Genomic DNA, 23,958 nt, shown 5'->3' on the forward strand with positions numbered 1-23,958 from the left:
TTGATATGATGGGTTCAGTTGCCTGATAACAGCTGGGAAGAAGGTTTCGAGATGCTGCCTGCAATGGGCCTATTTCCATGATGTAGCTTCCAAACAAGGACGGCATGATGGCGCAGTGACGAGCTAATGCCTTTCAGCGCCAGAGACCCAGGTTCGATCCTGCCTACGGGTACTTCCCTGCACAGATTATTTTACGTTCTCCCCGTGACCTGCGTGGGTTTTCTCTGAGATCTTCGATTCCCTCCCACACTCCAAAGACGTACAGTTTTGTAGGTGAATTGGCTTGGTAGAAAGGGCCTGTCCCACTTTCATGACCTAATTCACAACCTTTCTTACTCATGGCCATTTTTCATCATGTTGAAAAAACGCTCCGACCTACTTGATGCCACGAGCACCTACGACTAGCATCACGACCCTGAGAGGAACCTACATTTGTCAAGTGCAAACTGGCAGCCGTCGTTTATTTGGTGAGGACTGGGACAGTTCTTTTGACCAGGCAATACAGTTCTCCATTTGCTGGTTCTACAAGTGGAAGCAAGCCACATATTTTTCTATGTACGAACTCATTATTTCCTTGGTGACTGAGAAGCAACAGCCAAGCCTCGACTGCATCACAAACAACGATGGCTACACTCCACTCAAGCTCGCAGTCGCTGAGGGACATATGGAGGTAAATGTTTGCATTCATGCATGATCATGGTTTTTGTGAATAAAATCTTCCCCTTATCAAAACCGCTCCTTATCGACGGGCGACTGATCAATAATTGTATGCATTGGGTTTCTCGTTAGAGGCGAGTTGATTCAAGCCCACGTTCATCAGTGTATTTTAGTTTTTGTTTGAGTTCCGTTTGTTGTCACGTGTACCGAGGTGCAGTGAAAAGCTTTTTAATTGCGGGCTAACCAGTTAGCGGAAATACTATACATGATTGATTACAATCGAGCCATTCACAGTGTACAGATACATGATAAAGGGAATAAACATTTAGTGCAAGATAAAGTCCAGTTAAGCCCGATTAAAGATAGTCCGAGGGTCTCCAATGAGGTCGATAGTAGCTCAGGACCGCTCTCTAGTTGTTGATATGATGGTTCAGTTGCCTGATAACAGCTGGGAAGAAGGTTTCGAGATGCTGCCTGCAATGGGCCTATTTCCATGATGTAGCTTCCAAACAAGGACGGCATGATGGCGCAGTGGACGAGCTAATGCCTTTCAGCGCCAGAGACCCAGGTTCGATCCTGCCTACGGGTACTTCCCTGCACAGATTATTTTACGTTCTCCCCGTGACCTGCGTGGGTTTTCTCTGAGATCTTCGATTCCCTCCCACACTCCAAAGACGTACAGTTTTGTAGGTGAATTGGCTTGGTAGAAAGGGCCTGTCCCACTTTCATGACCTAATTCACAACCTTTCTTACTCATGGCCATTTTTCATCATGTTGAAAAAACGCTCCGACCTACTTGATGCCACGAGCACCTACGACTAGCATCACGACCTCCTACGACCTACCTTTGTCAAGTGCAAACTCGGCAGACGTCGTGCATTTGGTCGTGAAAGTGGGACAGGCCCTTTAATGTAAATTATTTCTTGTGTGCCGGGATTGCTGGTCGGTGAGGACTCGGTGGGCCGAAGGGCCTGTTTCCATGCTGTATCCCTAAACCAAACTAAATAAAGAATCAATCAATCAATGATCTAACATATTGCATTTAGGGCAGCCGTTATTCATAGGCTTGAGCAATGGTTTTAGATGGCATATTTGCCAGAGGGAGTTTAAATCAAATCTCTCCTTAAAAGTCTTAGATGTATTCAATGTAACATACGTTTAAATGTATTAATTGAATTTTAATTTGTAGATGTTCAACTATTTGGTTGAAAAACAGAAGAAACCGTACTGGCGCATGGGAACAATTTCTTACTGTACTTATGACCTCACGAGCATTGATACCTGGGAAGATCAAAAATCAGTTCTGGACATCATAACCAAAAGCAGGGACACCAAGGTAATCAATAGATCTGATTAGGCTGTTTTAGGCAATCACATGGGCAATTATCTCCGGGTAATGTACGCTATTGTATGCTAATGCACAGCCATGATCACATTGAATGGCGGTGCTGGCTCGAGGGCCGAATGGCCTACTCCTGCACCTATTGTATATTGTCCTGTATCTGTACATTTCCACTGTCTGGATAGCACGCAATAAAATAGTTTTTCATTTTTACCTCAGACAATAAACGTGACAATAAACTAAACTGACTAAGATAAAACATTTAATAGTTAAAAAGAAATTTGGAAGAAACTATAATTAAACTAGATTAAGTGGGACCCGTTGGGTCCCATGTTCACACGGGAGGGCTGATCTCCCAACGCAATATTCCACCTCTCCACCAATTCCAATATTGGTGGCCAGTGGGGAGGCAGTCTGGGGTGCTGGTATGGGTTCTTGGGGTGGCAGCTCAGTTCCTCAAGCCTGATCTGCTGGCAGCTCACTCACGGCTGGTGGGCTTGGCAGTTGACTCATAACTCCATTTCAAGCAGGGTGCAAGTCTACCAAATTCAAATCCATGTTCCTACCATTTCAAGCAGGGTGCAAGTCCACCAAATTCAAATCCATGTTCTTACCATTTCAAGCAGGGTTCAAGGCCACCAAATTCAAGTGCATTTTCTTACCACTTCAAGCTGGGTGCAAGGCCACTGAATTCAAGTGCAGTTTCCAACCACTTCAAGCAGGGTGCAAGGCCATCGAATTCAAGTGCAGTTTCATACCACTTCAAGCTGGATCCAAGGCCACCAAATACAAGTGCGGTTTCATACCACTTTCAGCAGGGTGCAAGGCCACCAAATTCAGTGCAGTTTTATTCCACTTCAAGCAGGGTCCAAGGCCACAAAATTCAAATGCAGCTTCATACCATTTCATGCAGGGTGAAACCATCATAAAACCACAAAAAACACCAAATTCACAGTTCAGTAGACATTCAGTGTGTTCAGTTGATTCACAGCTCAGACAGAGTCCTGACCTCTCCCTCCCTATCATGCAGAGACCGAGCCACCCCCACACTTCCGGGTTTAATAACCCCTCCCCCTCCTACCGGAAAAGGTGTTGCTTTCAGGGCGTGATTGACAGGAGAGAGATTCTCAACATTTTTTAAACACTAATAACACTTTTATTTTTCATTGACGGGAAGAATTCTCTGCACCTGCTCAGCGGAGGGGGGACTGAGTAAGATGGCCAAAAATCACATCCGTAAGTGTAGCGTTTTATCTAAAATCAATATACAGTGCAAACAGGAAGTGTGCATTTGCAGTAGTGACTTTTAACTTCATTCCAAAGCACCCAAGCCACCATTTGCAGTAAGTAGTGCCTTTCAACCTCATGCCACCATTTGCAGTAAGTAGTGCCTTTCAACTTCATGCCACCATTTGCAGTAAGTAGTGCCTTTCAACTTTAAACCAAAGCTCCCAAGCCACCATTTGCAGAAAGTAGTGCCTGTCAACTTCAAGCCAAAGCACCCAAGCCACCATTTGCAGAAAGTAGTGCCTTTCAACTTCATGCCACCATTTGCAGTAAGTAGTGCCTTTCAACTTCAAGCCAAAGCATCCAAACAACCATTTTCAGGCAGTGCCTTTTTACTTCAAACAAACCATATTTTCATTTTCAAACCACATTAAGGGTACTCACAGTTGTGTAGACATTTGTTCAGTGTCATTCAGAGCTCAGAGAGACATGACCCTTGGTTTCATCCATCTTGATGAGAGTGAGTGAGGCACACCACTTCCTGGTTTTATAGTCCCTCCCCCTCCCTTCAGCAGGTGCAGCAGAGAGAATGGTGATTTTTTTAAATCTTCAAGCCAAAGCTCCCAAGCTACCATTTGCAGTATGTATTGCCTTTTGAACTTTAAACCAAAACTCCCAAGCCACCATTTGCTGTAAATAGTGCATTTTAACTTCAAGCCAAAGCACCCAAGCCACCATTTGCAGTAAGAAGTGCCTTTCAACTTCAAGCCAAATCACCCAAGCCATCATTTGCAGTAATGCCTTTCAAATTCAGGCCAAAGCACCCAAGCCACCATTTGCAGTAAGTAGTGCCTTTCAACTTCATGCCACCATTTGCAGTAAGTAGTGCCTTTCAACCTCAAGCCAAATCACCCACCACCATTTGCAGTAAGTAGTGCCTTTCAACTTCAAGCCAAAGCACCCAAGCCACAATTTGCAGTACGTAGTGCCTTTCAATTTCAAGCAAAGCACCCAAGCCACCATTTGCAGTAAGTAGTGCCTTTCAATTTCAAGCCAAATCACCCAAACCACCATTAGCAGTAAGTAGTGCCTTTCAACTTTAAACCAAAGCACCCAAGCCACCATTTGCAGGCAGTGCCTTTTTATTTCAAAAAAACATATTTCATTTTGAAACAACATTAAGGGTACTCACAGTTGTGTAGACATTTGTTCAGTGTCATTCAGAGCTGTGAACCTTGGCTTCATCCATCTTGCAGCGAGTGAGTGAGGCACACCACTTCCTGGTTTTATAGTCCCTCCCCCTCCCTCCAGCAGGTGCAGCAGAGAGAATGGCGATTGTTTTTAAACTTCAAGCCAAAGCTCCCAAGCCACCATTTGCAGTAAGTAGTGCATTTTGAACTTTAAACCAAAGCTCCCAAGCCACCTTTTGCAGTAAATAGTGCCTTTCAACTTCATGCCACCATTGGAAGTAAGTAGTACCTTTCAACTTCAAGCCAAAGTATTCAAACAACCATTTGCAGGCAGTGCCTTTTTACTTCAAACAAACCATATTTTCATTTTCAAACCACATTAAGGGTACTCACAGTTTGTGTAGACATTTGTTCAGCGTCATTCAGAGCTCAGAGAGACGTGACCCTTGGCTTCATCCAACTTGCAGAGAGTGAGTGAGGCACACGACTTCCTGGTTTTATAGTCCCTGCCCCTCACTCCAGCAGGGGCAGCAGAGAGAATGGTGATTTTTTTTTAAACATTAATATCTCTCTGATTTTCATCGATGGGAAAAATCATCCGCACCCGTAAGGCGGAGGAGGGCTCTGGGCGAGGTGGCCAACAATGACGGCCGTAGGAGGCGGCGTTCTGTCGGAAATCGCAGCACAGTAGGCCAAAAGCGGTCAAGATCAGAGATTTAGTAATATATAGATTGCTGAGTTACTAAAGTAGGGGATTGTTAACTTTACAGAGTACGCATGTGAAGAGAGTGAATATTTGTTTAATAACAAAGATAGACACAAATTGCTGGAGTATTAATGCTCGAATAGGGAAAGGTCTGGATAGAACGGATGTGGAGAGGATGTTTCCATTAGGGGGAGAGTCTAGGACCAATCTCCAATCAGTGCCCCATTCCTGCCTTCTCCCCATATCCCCTGACTCCGCTATCTTTAAGAGACCTATCTAGCTCTCTCTTGAAAGTAACCAGAGAACGGTCTCCACCGCCCTCTGAGGCAGAGAATTCCACAGTTAAAGGGTATAATAGTTAGTGCAAGATAAAGTCTAGTAATGTTTGATTAATGATAGTCCGAGGGTCTCCAATAGGGCAGACGGTAGGTCAAGACTGCTCTCTAGTTGTTGATAGGATGCTTCAGTTGCCTGATACCAGCCGGGAAGAAACTGTAGATAGACACAAAATGCTGGAGTAACTCAGCGGGGCAGGCAGCATCTTTGGAGAGAAGGAATGGGTGACGTTTCGGGTCAAGACCCTTCTTCAGACTAGAGTTGGGGGAAAGGGAAACAAGAGATATGGACGGTGATATAGAGAGATGTAGAACAAATGAATGAAAGATATGCAAAAAAGTGACGTTGATAAAGGAAACAGGCCATTATTAGCTGTTTGCTAGGTGAGAATGAGAAGCTGGTGTGACTTTGGTGGGGGGAGGGATGGAGAGAGAGGGAATGCCGGGGTTACTTGAAGTTAGAGAAATGGCCCTGAACCTGGTGGTGTGTGTTTTCACACTTCTGTACCTCTTGCCTGATGGGAGAGGGGAGAAGTGGGAGTGGCCAGGGTGAGACTCGTTCTTGATTATGCTGCTGGCCTTGCCGGGGCAACGTGAAGTGTAGATGAAATTCTAATTCAAAAACCTGAATCTTAACCTGGTTTTGTAAAACATAATGAGATGTGCACGGAACATGAAGGGGTGCAGCATAGGAACAGGTCCTTTTGGCCACTGTGTCTGTGTGGAACGTGGTTGCCAATTTAAACTAATCTCCTCCACCTGCATTTGATCCACATTCCTCCATTCCACACATATCCAGCTGCCTGGGGTCTTGGTGTCAGGGGTTGTGGGGAGAAGGCAGGAGAATGGGGTTGAGAGGAAAAGGTAGATCGGCCATGATTGAATGGTGGAGTAGACCTGAAGGGGCCGAGTGGCCCAATTCCGCTCCTATCACTTGTGACCCTTTGACCTTTGATGATGAGAAAGTGGGATAACAGAACTAGGGTGCATGGGCGATCGATGGCTGGCATGGACTTGGTGGGCCGAAGGGCCTGTCTCCACGCCATGCATCTTTCCATCAACCAAAGCAGGAGGCGAGAGGCTGTTCAGCTCAGTGATCATTTCTGACACATTAATCTTTTCTTCATAGCTCATCATGAAACCTCCGACATTTCAAACTTTTTAATTCATTATAAAAACGATCAGATGGTTGTTTTTTTTTTTGTAGGTTCACAAATTCATCGAAACCAAACCAGTGAAGGAGCTGGTGCAACAGAAATGGATTTCATTTGCGAACAAGTATTTCTTCATGTGGATGGTTTCCTATACTCTGTACATCACGGTATTCACCGTCGCAAGCTTGCACCGACCACTGAAACCAGTTCCTCTCGGACTGTTTGGCGAACATGTTATTAAAATCCAGAAGACTTTAGTGGTAAGTCTAATTAAGTACCAAGGATCTCCAAGCCAATATTTGTGGTGGAAGTTCAGTTATAGTATCAGTTCAGTTTTCGGTCATTGCCACCTGTACCAAGGTGCAGGTTTTTGTGTCCATCTTCGGTGTAAACCAGCATCTGCACTTCATTTATACAGATGTTAAGGGCGGTGCAGCGGTAGAGTCAGTGCCTTGCAAGGCTGACAGCGCCAGAGAGCTGGGTTCGATCCCGACTACGGGTGCTGTTTGTACGTTCTACTCGTGACCTGGTGGGTTTTAACCAGGTGCTCCGGCCTCCTCCCACACTCCAAAAATGTGCAGCTGTGCGGGTCAATCGGCTTGGGGGATCGCTGGTCCGTGAGGGGCTGTAGGGCCTGTTTCCACGCCGTATCTCCAAATTAAACTAAACATGTCCAGGAGTCACCAGGTTTTGGCACCATTTTCCAAAGTCCCGGCCACAGCTGACCGTAGCGGCCCGTTGCAGCCGTCGCCTCCAGCCAGATCGCCCAGCGAACCGTCGACCCTCTCCTCCCCATGCCCGGCCACCTTCAACCTTCATGCTCCATTTGCCCACACCCCTCTTAACCTTTACATCTGCCCAAATGTATTTTAAATGTTGTTATCGTACCTGCAGTGGGCAGGTGCTATAGACCTGCACGGGAACATAGACGCTCCCGCCCCCACGAGTCTCGGGCAGATGGGGCTTGTCAGCCTGGGAAGGCAGTCCATCTTGTAGAGGGAAAACTCTGATTTAAAACCTCCACTGCCTTGTGGCCATATCCAGTCATGGAAAAGGCTCCAGGAGTAAACCTCAAGAAAATCCGGAGTCGGAGCCCCTAAGGCAGTTCGTCGTTGTCTACATCCTCGCTCTGGCAGCTCCTGTGACGGCAACTGTAATGGCCTTGCTGTTCCTTTGGATCGATCAGTGACATGTAGAGGGGGGGGACGTGCTGCATGGGCAACAGCCTGTCCTCCATATGACATTGCCCAGGTTTGCATCGGATCTCATATCACCTGCTGCTCTAGCCGAGGTTTGGAGCAAGCAGCCAACAACTAGGTCCGTCATGGCCTCCATATCATACCTCCTTCATGCAACGCCTCCCAGTGGCAGCTCATTATATACACCAGAAACACAGATAAAAGAAAGATAATTTGTATGCAAGCTTATCTGTGTGAACCCAAACTATAACAAATCATTGCCAATATGCTCTTGTTAATTTATCGATCAGTATACAGTTGACAAGTGTCCTTGCAAGGTGTAATTAGCTCCCAGAGGAGCACCTTCAGCAACAGACTGGTCCCACCAAGATGCAGCACAGAACGCCACAGGTGATCATCTTTCCCTGTGGTCAATAAAACTGTACAACTCCTCCCCCTTCTGTCATGGGATAGACCGACTCCCCTTCCCACTCCCCAAATCTTTGCACATCCCCAATCCCGGACTTTCCACTTGTTGCTTTAATTACATGGTAAGTGGACCTTGTTGGTGTGTAATGGCGAATTGTCCCAGTTGCCATCAATGCACAGGTACAGTAGACCTAACGGAACAGATCTTCCAGTCGTTAGTTCCAGTTTAGTTGGTTGTTTATTGAAGTAGCTGTCCAAACAAAGAGATGAACATTCCTAATTCTGCGTGCAAGTTGTCGCTGGCTGCTCTGTCCCTGGTCTGGTGAGACCTGTATGCACTCTCTCCCTGTGCCTGCCCCTTCCTGTCCCCTCTGCCCTTACATATACACCACCCTGTGCATCCAGAATGATACTAGAAGATACATGTAAGCAAAATAATATGATATGCCAACAATAAACATAAGTGGCTCCCAGGTTGTGTTTTAGGACTGTTGACGGACCAATTTCCCTCCTGGGATAAATAAAGTTCTATAGTATTGTATTTTAAGTTGACATTGTCACTCAGTGAAGAAAGACACACAAAAACCTGGAGCAACTCAGCGGGTCAGGCGGCATCAACGGAGAAAGGTAATAGTTGGCATTTCGGGTCGAGAGTCGGGGGAAAGGGAAACGAGGGATATGGACGATGATATTGAGTGTATTTCTGTTGTTGAAAATCTTATTCATGTTCAATTCATGTTCGGTAGTTTGCTATTTTATGTTTGTATGTTGTGCTGGGAAATAGTTCTACAAAACCATAATCAATTAAAAAAAAAAAAAACATTTATGAGGATGTCGTCAGGACTCTAAGCCCTGAGCTGTAGGTAGAGGTTGAGCAGGCTGGGACTCTATTCCTCAGAGCACAGTAGGCTGAGGGGTGATCTTATAGAGGTGCATAAAACCATGAGAGGAATGGATCGGGTAGACTCACAGATCCTCTTGCCCAGAGTCGGGGGAATCGATGACCAGAGGACGTAGGCTGAAGGTGAGGGAGGAAAGATTTAGTTGGAACCTGAGGGGTAACTGTTTCTCCCAGAGGTTGGTGGTAGGTGTGTGGAACGAGCTGCTGGAGGAGGTGGTCGAGGCAGGTGCAATTGCGACGTTTGAGAAACATTTAGACAGGTACATGGATAGGACAAGTTTAGAGGGATAAGGGCCAAACACAGGTGGGTGGGACTAGCAAGTCGGGCCAAAGGGCCTGTTTCCACGCGGTAAGACTCAATGACTATGAGCTTCTGATTATTTTAGGAATCCTATCAAACAAAGGAAGACTACCTGAGACTTCTGGGTGAACTTGTAACTGTTGTCGGGGCTTTGATAATACTCATCAGTGAGGTGAGTAGATATATTACCTCAGAACTCTATCAAAATAACCCAAAATAGGGACTGACCAATTCTCTCCTGTGGTTGCATTGAACATGTATATAATGAAACTATCACCTTTGTTTCAGCTGATGTATTTATCCAAGATAGGACTGAAAAATTACTTGGCGAACACATCCAATGGAGGTCCTTATCCATTATTATTGTAAGAACATCATCATTCTTTTGGTCTCTTTGCTCTTGGTGTCGTTTTGTTGGAAAATATTAGAACGTAGAAGAGTATTGCACAGGAACAGGTCCCCTCAGCCCAACATGTCCGTGCTGGAATTCTTGCCAAGTTAAACTGATCTCAAAAGGAGACACATACCCTAGGTATGTGGACACAAGGAACTGCAGATGGTGGTTTTACAAAAAAATAATAGTCACACAGTGTTGGAGTAACTCAGTGGGTTGGGCAGCGTCTCTGGAGAAAAGGAACAGGCGACGTTTTGGGTCGAGACCCTTCGTCAGACTCTTGTGCATGGTCTCAGTGGGCTGTTTCTGTACACACTTTGTTTGATAGGCGATGTTTGGGGTCGAGACCCTTCTTAAACTGGGCTCCTCTGCCCACATGCGGTCTATACCCCTCCATTCCCCGCAAACTAACGTGCCCATCTAAATGCTTTCAGTTTTAAATGAATTATTTGTGGGCGGCACGGTGGCGCAGCGGTAGAGTTCCTGCCTTACAACGCTTGCAGGACCGGAGACCCAGGTTCGATCCCGACTACGGGTGCTACGGTCTGTACATAGTTTGTACGTTCTTCCTGTGACCGCGTGGGATTTCTCAGAGATCTTCGGTTTCCTCCCACACCCCAAAGACGTACAGGTTTGTAGGTTAATTGGTTTGGTGTATGTGTAAATTGTCCCTAGTGTGTGTAGGATAGATTTAATGTGCGGGGGTCGCTAGTCGGCATGGGCCGAAGGGCCTGTTTCCGTGCCATATCTCTAACCTAAACTGAAATTAAAAATGCTCCATATTTTCACTGCTCAACCCTGCCAGACTAGGAAGAAGGCAGGACAATGGGGTTAGGAGGGAGAGACAGATCAGCCATGATTGAATGGCGGATTGGACTTGATGGGCTGAATGGCCTAATTCTGCCCCTATCCCTTATGACCTTACGACCTTATGACTAGATGAGAAAAGGCCAGAACAAATCAGGGCCGGCAACAGATGACCTCAGGAAGGGTGGAGCCCACAATGATTGACTGAATGAATGAATGAATGAATGAATGGATGAATGAATGAATGCATGAATGCATGAATGAATGAATGGATGTATGAATTAATGAATAAGGTTATTGGCCAAGTATTCACATACAAGGAATTTGCCTTGGTGCTCCGCCCGCAAGTGTCAACGACATACAGTTACAGTTAGGAATGACACATAAAACATTAAACATTAATAATAAAACATTATCTATTAAACACGTGAATTAAATAAAATACTAGAGCAAAAGGAGGCCACAGATATATGGTTGTACTAATGGCCCATTGTTGGTTGTGGGAGGTGCGAGAACGAGAGAGATACATGAATATGAAACTTATCCATGTTCTCCAGAGATGCTGCCTGACCAGTCGAGTTCCTCCATGACTTTGCGTCACATTTGGATCTTATAGGAACATATAAAATTATAAAAGGACTGGACAAGCTAGATGCAGGAATAATGTTCCCAATGTTGGGCGAGTCCAGAACCAGTGGACACAGTCTTAGAATAAAGGGAAGGCCATTTAAGACTGAGGTGAGAAAATACTTTTTCACCCAGAGAGTTGTGAATTTGTGGAATTCCCTGCCACAGAGGGCAGTGGAGGCCAAGTCACTGGATGGATTTAAGAGAGAGTTAGATAGAGCTATATGGCCTAGTAGAATCAAGGGATATGGGGAGAAGGCAGGCACGGGTTATTGATTTGGGACAATCAGCATGGTCACAATGAATGGTGGCGCTGGCTCGAAGGGCCGAATGGCCTCCTCCTGTACCTATTTTTTATGTTTCTATTTAATTTTTAACAGACGTTTACTAATTGTCTTATTGTCCCAGGATCTGCTACTCACTCCTGATTATCGCGACAGTTGTCATGAGACTCCTTTCTGAAGATGAGGAAGCTTTTCCGATGTCCTTTGCTCTGATCATTGGATGGTGCAACACAATCTATTTTGCCAGAGGCTTTAGAACACTTGGGAAATTTTCCATTTTGATTCAAAAGGTAAGGAAATGGTCTGGGATCATTAACTCTGACTAGAGTTCACTGATGAATCAACAGTACGATATAGTGGAGCAGCGGTAAAGTGTAATTACAGAGACTGCAGAATAACGCTGTTTAAGAAAGAACTGCAGGTGCTGGAAAGATCGAAGGTGGATAAAAATGCTGGAGAAACTCAGTGGGTGAGGCAGCATCTATGGAGCGAAGGAATAGGTAACGTCCTAAAATGTGGTTGTCGCGTTGTGATGCATGGGTAGCGCGGGATGGGCGCATGGAGAGGCGTGGACGAGTGTGGAGTTGCGGGTGCTATCGCGCGGCGATCCTGGATTTCGTGCTGCACGAAATTCTCGCGCGCCACCTGCATGACGTGTTGCGTACGCACGCTGACGCATTGTGTACGTACGCTGACGTCCCGACGTCTCGTGTGTGATGCATGGTTACGTCACGTGCGTAACCATACGTCGCCGCACACCGCCGGGTATTCTAGTGACATCACGTGCACCAGACGGCATGATGACATGTGATTTGCGTGCGACTTCGTGCGTAACGACGTGTCGACCTATTTTTGACATGTAAACGAGGCGCAAATGATGGCCAAGTGTGACAGGCCCTTTAGACACACACCACCAGATGGTATAGCGAAAACTTGAACTGGATTTCGGATCGGGTGAACAGCAGCAAAGCCAGACATGGATCAAATCAGCAATAGTGATTGATCTACAGAGACCCGGGTTCAATCCTGATCATGAGGAATCGGGTTTCCTCCCACATTCCAAATACACAGAGGTTTGTGGGTTAATTGACCGGTAAAAATAGTAAGTTAACCCCACGTGTAGGGTAGTGCTAATGTATGGGATCGATGATTCGGCGCACTCAGTGGGTCGAAGGGCCTGTTTACATATTTGTCCTTTACTATTAGGAAAGTACTATTTAGGCTAATTTTAGGTGCCTGCCGGCGACTGTCATAGTCGTAGCAGGTCGCTGAAAAAACGCCGACTGGACCCCCCCCCCCCCACCCCCCGACATAAAATTTGAAATAGAATCACTACTTTAACAAAAAAAAACTGAAGTTGGCACCGGCGACAAACTTGGTCACCTGGCGACAACTACGACAGCGCGTACGTCAGGAGAAGTCAAGCTACGCTCACTGGCATCAAACCCACCGTCACCGACTGTCTCAGAAAAATGTTCAACATGTTGAAAATCCAGCGTCGACCAGAAAGAAGCTACGACTCTTTGTGCGACAGAGGAGACGACTCACGACCGTACAGGCGACACCCCGGCAACCGTGTGGCGACAGCCTAGTCGCCTGTAGTCGCCTAAAAAAATCACCTAAGTGGGACAGGCCCATTAGGATCGCTGTTCGGTGCGGACTCCTGTTTACATCCTCATTCTTGACCATTAGTCTATTACTGTTGAACGTTGGGTCATCTTGAATATTGAGAGAAATATGTAAAATGACAGCTGTAAATTTGTATCATTATGCCTGAGCATCACATTTGTGGATGTTAATTTCCTCACAGATATTATTTGGAGATCTTATGCATTGGGGTTGTCTGGTGTTCATCTGCATCATTGGATTCACCTTCGGTATGTAATTCATCTAAATAACCAAATAACTCGTTTAAACTGATTGAAATAAAACAACGTATTGAAAGGCTGATCTACTGCTGGAGTAAAAGTAACATTCTTCGTGAGAGATGTGAAATGATTCCCTCGTCTATCTACTTAGGAATTGCTTTGATAAACCATATCGATTACATTGGTTCATGGGCATATTCCATGCACGATTATGGTAAATGCCACCCTAATGTTTGCAGTTTGTCAATTTTACAGCATGATATTATTTATACTTACAGTTTTAAGATTTAATGTGTTTTTTATGTTCAGAATACTTAACCTATTTTTTAGAATTAGAATTAGTATACGTTTATTGTCACTGCCCAGCAACTGTACAACAAAATTTCAGTGCATCTCCTTCAGTGGTATACAATAGAAGGCCCAGGATAATAAGATTTAAAAGAACAAAAACGCAATCAACCATGAACTCTCATATTACCTGCACAAGCAATGAATGAAATAAACAAATAGATAGTAGAAATATTCCACATTATATTGCACACTCCAGCAGACAAATTTCATATAGCACCACAAATTTAAAATTCCTTTACCCTTATATTGCTCCAAATATTAAAATATGATCATTATCATCATCATCGGTACTTTAGGTAATTTGACGGGATATACATCATGTTCTTATCTGCCTGTAAATTATTTGTTAATAAATTCTGCTGATCTCAGCAAGGTGATGTGATGTGTAACTTAAAAGTAGTGACGTGTGGGAAGGGACTGCAGATGCTGGTTTACACCGGAGATAGATACAAAATGATGGAGTAACTCAGCAGGACAGGCAGCATCTCTGGAGAGAAGGGAAGGTTGATAACATTTTGCATCCACTAGTTGCCACTAGATGTTTTCACGAGTGGGAGAGTCAAGGGCGAGAGGTCCCAGCCTCAGAATTAAAGGACGTTCCTTTAAGAAGAAGATGAGGAGGAATTTCTTTAGTCAGTGGGTGGCGAATTTGTGGAATTCTTTCCCTGTGGAGGTCAAGTCAATGGATATTTTTGAGGCAGAGATAGATAGATTCTTGATTAGTATGGCTGTCCGGGGTTATGGGGAGAAGGCAGGTGAATGGGGTTAGCTAGATCAGCCATGATAGAATGGCAGAGTAGACTTGATGGGCCGAATGGCTAAGTTCTGCTCCTATCACTTGTGACCTTATGATCATATGCATCCGATTTGTGCTCTGTAAACCTTGCTTTACAATAATAATTTAAACTCTTTATTAAAAGTTGTTAGAAGTTGAGTTGAGTTTATTATTGTCACGTGTCCTGAGGTACAGTGAAAAGCTTTTTTGTCGAGTGCTATCCAGCCGACAGAAGATGCCAATAAAGCTGTCCACAGTGTACAGATACACGATAAAAGTAAGTCCAGTAAAGTCTGGTACAAGATAGTCCATGGGTCTCCAGTGATGTCGATGATAGTTCAGGACTACTCTCTAGTTGGTGTTTGGATGGTTCAGTTGCCTGAAAGTAAACAAAACCACTTTCATAGGTATGGTACTTTATTGTATATTGCCATAGAGGGAGTTACAGAGAAGGTTCACCAGACTGATTCCTGGGATGTCAGGACTTTCATATGAAGAAAGACTGGATAGACTCGGTTTGTACTCGCTAGAATTTAGAAGATTGAGGGGGGAACCATTTTTCACACAGAGAGTGGTGAATCTCTGGAATTCTCTGCCACAGAAGGTAGTTGAGGCCTGTTCATTGGCTATATTTAAGAGGGAGTTAGATGTGGCCCTTGTGGCTAAAGGGATCAGGGGGTATGGAGAGAGGGCAGGTACAGGATACTGAGTTGGATGATCAGCGGTGTAGGCTCGAAGGGCCGAATGGCCTACTCCTGCACCTATTTTCTATGTTTCTATGTATGGTATGAAATTCATTTTTGTATTCATCTCAGTAGAAGTATCACTGTACATACGCACTTAGATACGCATCCCAGATACAGTACAAGTGTATGTACAGTTTGCGCCATTTTCAAGTTCCCGTTGGTGTAAGTGCAGGGATCTTGATCTGACCATGAAGGTCTGTGTCCTCTGCTGCTCCTCTGCAGAACCTGCAAACCCAGTATATTTTGATTAAAGTCTCTATATTTTCTCAAATTAAGTTTTCTTTTTTTTTTTCTTACAGCTTTTTACATTCTGTTTCTCACTCTGGATTTGGCCGATTATCCTTATTTTAGAAACTTTTCAATGACGCTGCGTACTACATTTGAACTGATGATGGGATTATTGGATATCCCTCTTCCTTACGATAAGCCAACACCAAGCAATGTCTTCATCATCTATATCCTGTACATGCTCTTTGTCTATCTTCTGCTGTTAAATTTGCTGATAGCCATGATGGATGACTCGTACTGGAGAATAATCCCAGAGGCCGAGCTACTGTGGAAAGTCCAGGTACAACTTTATCTTAAAACACTCTTCCTGGGATGCAGCAGATAAAACAAAGCCATCGACCTAATTAGTGCGGGTGTCAGGGGTTATGGGGAGAAGGCAGGAGAATGGGGTTGGGAGGGAGAGATAGATCAGCCATGATTGAATGGCGGAGTGGACTTGATGGGCCGAATGACCCAATTCTGCTCCTGTCATTTATGAACCTGAAGTTAAGTAGAGACGATGAATGTTGGATGCTGGTTTGCAAGAAAAGTCCCAAAATGCTGGAGTAACTCAACGGGTCAGGCAGCATCTCTGGGGAACATGGATAGGTGATGTTTCAGGTCGGGACCCTTCTTCAGACTGATTGTAGGGGGGAGGAACTGGAAGCAAGAAGAAGACCAGGACAAATCAGGGCCGGAATCAGATGACATTAGGCAGGGAGGTTCCCCGATAGGCCAATTGTTGGCCAGGGATGGTGTGATGCCAGGACGGATACATCGTTGTGAACTGTGGAACTGGCTAATGGACGTTCAATGGAGAAACGTTCACGGGAGGTGGGGAGCCTTTGTGTAAGTTATCTAAAATTAGAGAATTCAACGTTTATACTGCTGGGTTGTAAATGCTTAGAAACATAGAAAATAGCTGCAGGAGGAGGTCATTCGCCCTTCGAGCCAGCGCCGCCTTTCAATATGATCATGGCTGATAATCCACAATCAGTACCCCGTTCCTGCTTTCTCCCAAGATATCCCTTGACTCCATTAGCCCTAAGAGCTATTTCCAACTCTCTCCTGAAAACATCCGGTGAATTTGGCCTCCACTACCTGCTGTGCCGTAGAATTCCATAGATTCACAACTCTCTGGGTGAAAAGCATGGACAGGCGAAGTTTTGGGTCAGGACAAAATTAATTGACCAGGTAAGTACTCCATAGTGAGGTAGCACCACTTCACTGTTTGGAAGCATCTATCTTTGGCAGTTTTTTAATTATTTGAAATTGGAGAAGTCAATGTTCATACCGCTGGGGTGTAAACTACCCAAGCGAAATATGAGGTGCTGCTCCTCCAATTTACGGTGGGACTCATTCTGGAGGAGGTCCAGGACAGAAAGGTCGGATTCAGAATGGGAGGGGGAGTTGATGCTGAGCCACCGGGAGATCAGGTTGGTTAGTGCAAACCGAGCGGAGGTGTTGGGCGAAGCGATCGCCAAGCCTGTGGTTGGTCTCACTGATGTAGAGCAGCTGACACCTAGAACAGCGGTTGCAATAGATGAGGTTGGAGGAGGTGCAGGTGAACCTATGTCTCACCTGGAACGACTGCTTGGGTCCTTGGATGGAGTCAAGGGGGGAGGTAAAGCGACAAGTGTAGCATTTCCTGCGGTTGCAAGGGAAAGTACCAGGGGAGGGGGTGGCTTGGGTAGGAAGGGACAAATTGACCAGGGAGTTACGGAGGGAGCGGTCTCTACGGAAGCAGACAGGGGAGGAGATGGGAAGATGTGGCCAGTGGTGGGATCCTGTTGGAGGTTGTGAAAATGTAAGGAGGATTATCTGTTGGAAATGTATTTGTCATATTTTGCTTGGATATCTTACAATCCAGTGGGATGAACCCCTCCCTCTTTTCCCCCTTCCACCACCCTTGTCGCTTTTACCAGTACCCCAGTTGCCCCACATAGTTTCTCCACACCTTCTCTGGCCCATAATGACCGCTTGTGTCTGGCCCTGATCATTCCTGGTCTTTTTTTCCCCCCCCCCCCCCCACCCACTTTCAGGTTGAAGTAGGGTCCCGACCCGTAATGTCACCTATCCTTTTTCTCCAGAGATGTTGCCTGACCCGCTGAGTTACTCCAGCATTCTGTGTCTTTCAATGTATTCTAATCTTATTCTCCATCCTCTTGTGTGGGTCATTCAAGAGAGAGTTAGATTTTGCTCTTGGGGCTAAAGGAATCAAGGGATATGGGGAGAAAGCAGGAACGGGTTACTGATTCTGGATGATCATTATGAATGGCGGTGCTGGCTCGAAGGGCCGACTGGCCTACTCCTGCACCTATTTTCTATGTTTCTATTATTAGAAGGCTTCTGAAAATCAAACATAACCCCTCCAGTAAGGTCCCCCTCATCTATGCTACTGGATATAGCCTGGAGCAATCCTGATTGAGCAGGACATGCCCATGTTTCCCAGTCTCCTGAGGAAGTCGAGGCGTTGTTCTGCCTTCTTGGCAATATAGATAGTGTGGATGGTCCATGATAGATCATTGGAAGTATTAATGCCAAGGAACTTGAGGCCCTCAACCATTTCCACTCTGGCACCATTGATGCTGATTTATTTTTTCGTGTCCATCTTCCATGTTACAAATGTTGACCTCGACGCAAGGATGCAAGCTTCCGGCGACAATCAGTGGGAGCCATCACTTGTTGCAATAGATGATGTTGGTAGCAGAATTAGCTCAGGATACTTCCAGTTTCCAGCCCCGCGACGTGGACGCTTCTGCGATGGGGGCCATCGATGCTGATTGGGGCACATGGTTTTCCACATTGCTTCCAGAAGTTGACAACTAGCTCCTGAGAATTGATCATAACACGGTGTCGCAGCGGTAGAGTTGCTGCCTCACAGCAACAGAGACCCGTGTTCGACCCTGACTGCGGGTGCTATCTGTACGGAGCTTGTACCCGTGATCTGCGTGTGTTTTCTCTGGGTGCATCGGTTTCCTCCCTCACTCCAAAGACGTGCTGGTTTGTGGGTTAATTGGCTTGGTATTGTTTTAGATTTTCCCTAGTGTGTCTGTGTGTGTGTGTGTATGTGTGCGTGCGTGTGTGTGGGATAGCATTAGAATGCAGGGTGATCGCTGGTCGGTGTGGACTTGGTGGGCCGAAGGGCTTGCTTCCGCGCTGTATCTCTGAACTAAACTAAAACTAAAACTAATCAGTTTGCAGCCGTTATCCTGCTTCTGGAGCAGCGAGTGCCGGCATTTCTGAAGGTCCGCTCCGGAATTCCAGGATCATCGCTGGGCTTCGACAATGACAAGTGGTATATCGGGTATTCAGAAAATTACTTTTCAATGTTATTATCCAATTCATAATCCGTCTCAAGTGTGTATCTTTCATCTGAACCTTTTTTTAAACGCAGGGTTGAGGAGATTCTCCCGGAGACTGGAGAAGAGACCAGCGCGCCAACCCAGAAATGCTACAATATCAAATGGGATCGAGTCCGAAAAAACCTTGGCAAAATCATAAACCTGAAAGAATCTGCTGAATCTACGAGACTGTAGGAAACGCGGTCCATGGCATCTGTTGAGTTATGTCTTTTCTTTAAAATCGCTAAGTCTGTGTTAGTTATTTTAAATGAATAGCGAGGTTAAAAAAAAATCAACAATTACAGTACTGCGTTATTGGTGATATTTATTTAGACGATGGGACTTGGACCTCTCAACCATTTCCACTTTGGCACCATTGCTGCCGATTCCTTGAACAATTTTCTGTGGGAAGGAACTGCAGATGCTGGTTTCAACCGAAGATAGACACAAAACGCTGGAGTGACAGGCAGCATCTCCGGAGAAAAGGAATGGGTCGAGACCTTTCTTCAGACTCCGAGTCCAGACTCTCGACCATAAACCTCACCCATTCCTTCTCTCCAGAGATGCTGCCTGTCCCGCTGGAGTGACTCCAGCATTTTGTGTCTATCTTCGCCTTACACAATCTTATTTGAACCATTTTAATGTTTGATGGAGGCACAAGAGACGGCAAATGCTGGAATCTGGAGCGATAAACAAACTCTGGAGGAAGTCAGCGAGCCGTGCGGCAGTAGTGATGACAAGGGGGTGGCTGACAGTTCGGGTCGAGACCGTGCATCAGTCCCAATGCTGGGTCTCGATCCAAAATGCCAGCCTTCCATCTCCCTCCACAGAGGCTGCTGTCCACTGGGGTCCTTCTGCTTAAAATGTCGTGGACTAGGCTTGGTTTGCCGAGAATATCAATCTTTGCCCATCCCTTTGTGTTGGGCCTGGAGGTTTCTATATCTCTATACAATCAGGTCTATAGACTGAAAGTGGCAATTTACTGTTGTTTGCTCATAATTAATTTTATTTTATTAAAATATATTTGGACAGGTACATGGACAGGACGGGTTTAGAGGGATATGGGCCAAAGAGCAGCTGATGTTTCTTTGCATCAATCCAGATGTGAATCCGGGGGTGGCACATTTGCACAGCTGGTAGATGGTGTAGCTTGGTCGGCATGGAACAAGTTGGGCTGAAGGGCCTGTTTCCGTGCTGTGTGACCCTATGAACATATCTGTCTATTTGTTGCAGTAACTTCCACAAAATACAAAGCAGCTGATGGCTAATAGGAAAATACACAATAGACTCTTCTCCACAATCGACCAAGTTCAACTCCTTTGTCTGCATAATTCATGTTCATATGTTCTAGGAGCAGAATTAGGCCATTCGGCCCATCAAGTCAACTGCGCCATTCAATCATGGCTGATCTATTTCTTCCTTTCAACACTGTTCTCCTGCCTTCTCCCCATAATCCCTGACACCCGTACTAATCAAGAATTACCACGTGCTCTGGTTAGTTTTTACTAGTGTTTGATAAGCCACCAGTTATCTAAGTCTAACCCTGATATCCAACGAAGGTCTTGATTTTCTTTCTTTAATGAAAAGATTCCAAAATTTCCTTCGTTGTTTTTGCAACCAACAATTAAAATGTTAGCTACCTGTAATTTTTCATTTGTAATGTTGAGTTCAATGTTTATTTAACTGAAACCTGATTTAAATTTGTTGGTCGACATGGCCTTGATGTGCTGAGTGCCTGTTTCCACGTTGTATCGCTACAAGAAATATAAATAGCATAAATAGAGAAAAATGCACCATTATTGACCATTAAACACCATTTATTTTACCCTCCATGGCCTAACCAGGGTTTATCCACAAGATATGGTATTATTCATACTTTCAAATAATAATGTTTTAATGTGGCAGGGTACATCACCAATAATTCAGAACAAGTCATTTTGTTTCAGTTAATCAGCACTTTATTTCTCTACAGTTTCCAAACACATCTCATGATGTGGTATTATGATTATTTGTGACGTTTGACTATTTTATATATTCCTGCTTTGTAGAGAACGGACCGGACAATACTGAAGAAAAATGTTTCTGAAACTCTATGTATGTAAATAATTTGCATTGCCATCTCTGCAGTGCTTAACTTGATGAATCAACACTATCACAGTGGTGCAGCGGTAGAGTTGCTGCCTCACAGTGTCAGAGCCTTGGGTTCAATCCTGACTACAGGTGCTTTCTGCACGGACTTTGTACGTTCTCCCCGTGACCCGTGTGGGTTTTCTCAGGGAACTCCAGTTTCTTCCCACACTCCAAAGGCGTACAGGTTTGTAGGTTAATTGGCTTGGTAAAATTGTAAATTGAACCTAGTGTGTGTGTGTGTGTGTGTAGGATAGTGTTAGTGTGCGTGGTATCGCTGGTCGATGCGGTTCGGGTGGGCCGAAGGGCATGTTTCCGCACTGTATCTCTAAACCAACCTAAACCATCTATAACATCACCCACATGTTTCTTTGCATCAATCCAGATGTGAATCTGGGGGGTGGCACATTTGCACAGCAGGTAGGGCTGCTGCCTTAACAGTTCCAGTCACCTGGGATTCATTCCTGACCTCGGGTGCTGTTTGTTTGGAGTTTGCACGTTCTCCCCGTGACCACGTGTGTTTCCTTCAAGTGCTGCGGTTCAAATATTCAAATCTATTTTTTTCCTTTAAAACGTATATAATAAAGTAGTTTACAATGTTAATGTCGTTTGGAAACATAATTAAATAGTATTTATAAACTGTCCTAATTTTGAATTTAATTTCTTATATATGTTATCCAATTAATTGTTTCTGTAATATATTCAAAAACCGTGAAACAGATCCACCAGTCAGTGAAGCAATCCAGTGTGTGAATATTGATTTCTCTAACTTTGTGATCCTTGCTTTCCATCTCTCTCTATCCCTCCCCCATCCCAGTTCTACGACCAGTTTCACTGTCCTCCTGATTAAATATTACTCATTGTGTGCCTCGTTGTCATCTTCCCCTCAGCTAACAATGAACCGTTCTACATTTCCTTAATCATCCTTCCCTGTGTTTTCACACCTTACCCTTCCATATCTCCGTCTCTCCCTCTCCCCTGACTCTCAGTCTGAAGAAGGGTCTCGACCTGAAACGTCACCCATTCCTTCTCTCCAGAGATGCTGCCTATCCCGCTGAGTTACTCCAGCATTTTGTGTCTATCCTCTGTCAGTGAAGTTACATTCTGATGTTTCACATCTCTCTGTTCTTCCAAAACCAAACAAAGTCCTTTCCCATATTTGAGATCATCTCTCCCCAGTTCTTCAACTGAACCTATTAGAGCATATTTCTGTGTTGTAGATCATTTAGATTAGTTTAGAGATACAGCTCGGAAACAGGCCCTTCGGCCCACCGAGTCCGCACCGACCAGCGATCCCCGCACATTAACACTATCCCACACACATTGGGAACATTTTTTACATTTGTACTAAGTCAATTAACCTACAAACCTGTACATCTTTAGAGTGTGGGAGGAAACCAAAGTTCTAGGAGAAAACCCGCGCAGGTCACGGGGAGAACGTACAAACTCAGTACAGACAAGCACCCGTGGCTCTGGCTCTGTAAAGCGTTGTAAGGCAGCAACTCTACCACCGCGCCAACGCGCTGCCCCAGCGAACAATGGCAGATTTATACAAGCTACCTGTTAAATGTTGAATTCAATGGAAAGGGCTATTGGGCAGTGCGTGCAATACTTCATACAAATATTCTACATGTTGGTGATAGTGAAGTTCTGCATCGCTTTTTCTGAAAGTTCCAACTGTGATTCTACTCGATTTCAATTTAATTTATTTAATATTTAAAAATGATGCTATATGTACAATTGACTCTCCCTTCTGCTCAAGGTGGTCTAGCATTGATCAAATAAAATACAAGCTGTTCGAAGGACAATTGATGAATTCTTCCTGCCCGAACTTGCTTAATGTCAAAACTATAGGTTGTATTCAGCCAGTTCACCTCTTGCACTACCATGGACTATTACCATGTTTCTTCTGCCAATTATGTTTTTGCACTAATGTCTTTTTGTTTTGCACAGTTTTCTTCCTTTTGGAAATGTTACGTGTGAGTTCTGTATAGTTTATGTATGTTTTGTTTGGCTGTGCTGCGATGCTGCTGCCAGCTGAATTTGTTCATGCTACCCAGACCTCCTTGTGTCTATGCACATGATAATAAACTCGACTTAACTTGAGACCAGTCTTTTGTCATGGATTGTTGACAGAAATTGAATTCATTATGATCTGATTAATACTTGTTCCGATCTTATATGCAACAGCAAATGTCTGTGTTTCAATTGATACAGTTGCGATAGTAATGAAATCAGAAAGCAACTCGGAGATTTCCTTTGCTGTAAGGGCCTGTCTCATCTACCCGACTTTTTCGGCGATTGCCGGCAAACCGTCATAGGTCGTTGAAAATTTTCAACATGTTGAAAATTCAGCGGTGACCAGAAAGACACTACGACTCTTTGGGCGATTGAGGAGACAACTCACGAGCATACAGGCGACACCCTGGCGACACGCGGGGTGAAGCCTGTACGGTCGTGAGTAGTCGCACAAAGAGTCGTACCTTGTTCTGGTCGCCGCTGGATTTTCAACATGTTGAAAATTTTCATAGACCTGCTGCGACTATGACGGGTGCTGGCAAGTCGCCAAAAAAAATTGCGTAAGTGGGACAGGCCCTTTAGAGATACAGCGCAGAAACAGGCCCTTCAGCCCCACCGAGTCCAGGCCGGCCAGCAATCACCCCCGCACACTAGCACTATCCTACATACGGGGGACAATTTACAATTTTTACCGAAGTCAGTTCACCGACAAACCTGTACGTCTTTGGAGTGGTGGAGGAAGCTGGAAAGCGTGGAGACAACCCACATGGTCACAGGGGAGAACGTGCAAACTCCATACAGACAGCACCGGTAGTCAGGATTGAACGTGGGTCTCTGGCGCTGTAAGGCAGCAACTCTACCGCTGCGCCACTGTGCTGCGCCCCATTGGAGGTGAGGTGCAATATTGCAGCAAGAAAATGTGGACAATA

The 23,958-nt window shown here is 45.0% G+C and overlaps 1 protein-coding gene across 1 annotated transcript in view; it reads left to right on the forward strand.

The window, feature by feature from the left end:
- Positions 1 to 21,524, forward strand: part of LOC129703671 (transient receptor potential cation channel subfamily V member 6-like) — a 32,175-nt gene extending 10,651 nt beyond the window's left edge. The window contains exons 7-15 of the mRNA XM_055646315.1: positions 1,847 to 1,993; positions 6,665 to 6,871; positions 9,506 to 9,592; positions 9,709 to 9,785; positions 11,657 to 11,822; positions 13,343 to 13,409; positions 15,572 to 15,840; positions 18,737 to 18,846; positions 18,937 to 21,524. Of these exons, the coding sequence (XP_055502290.1) occupies positions 1,847 to 1,993; positions 6,665 to 6,871; positions 9,506 to 9,592; positions 9,709 to 9,785; positions 11,657 to 11,822; positions 13,343 to 13,409; positions 15,572 to 15,840; positions 18,737 to 18,846; positions 18,937 to 19,078 (1,272 nt within the window). The 3' untranslated portion in view covers positions 19,079 to 21,524. The remainder of the gene's footprint in view (positions 1 to 1,846; positions 1,994 to 6,664; positions 6,872 to 9,505; positions 9,593 to 9,708; positions 9,786 to 11,656; positions 11,823 to 13,342; positions 13,410 to 15,571; positions 15,841 to 18,736; positions 18,847 to 18,936) is intronic.
- The last annotated feature ends 2,434 nt before the right edge of the window (positions 21,525 to 23,958 follow it).

The sequence above is a fragment of the Leucoraja erinacea genome, chromosome 14 (assembly GCF_028641065.1).
Source record: "Leucoraja erinacea ecotype New England chromosome 14, Leri_hhj_1, whole genome shotgun sequence".
In the NCBI taxonomy this organism is placed as follows: domain Eukaryota; kingdom Metazoa; phylum Chordata; class Chondrichthyes; order Rajiformes; family Rajidae; genus Leucoraja; species Leucoraja erinaceus.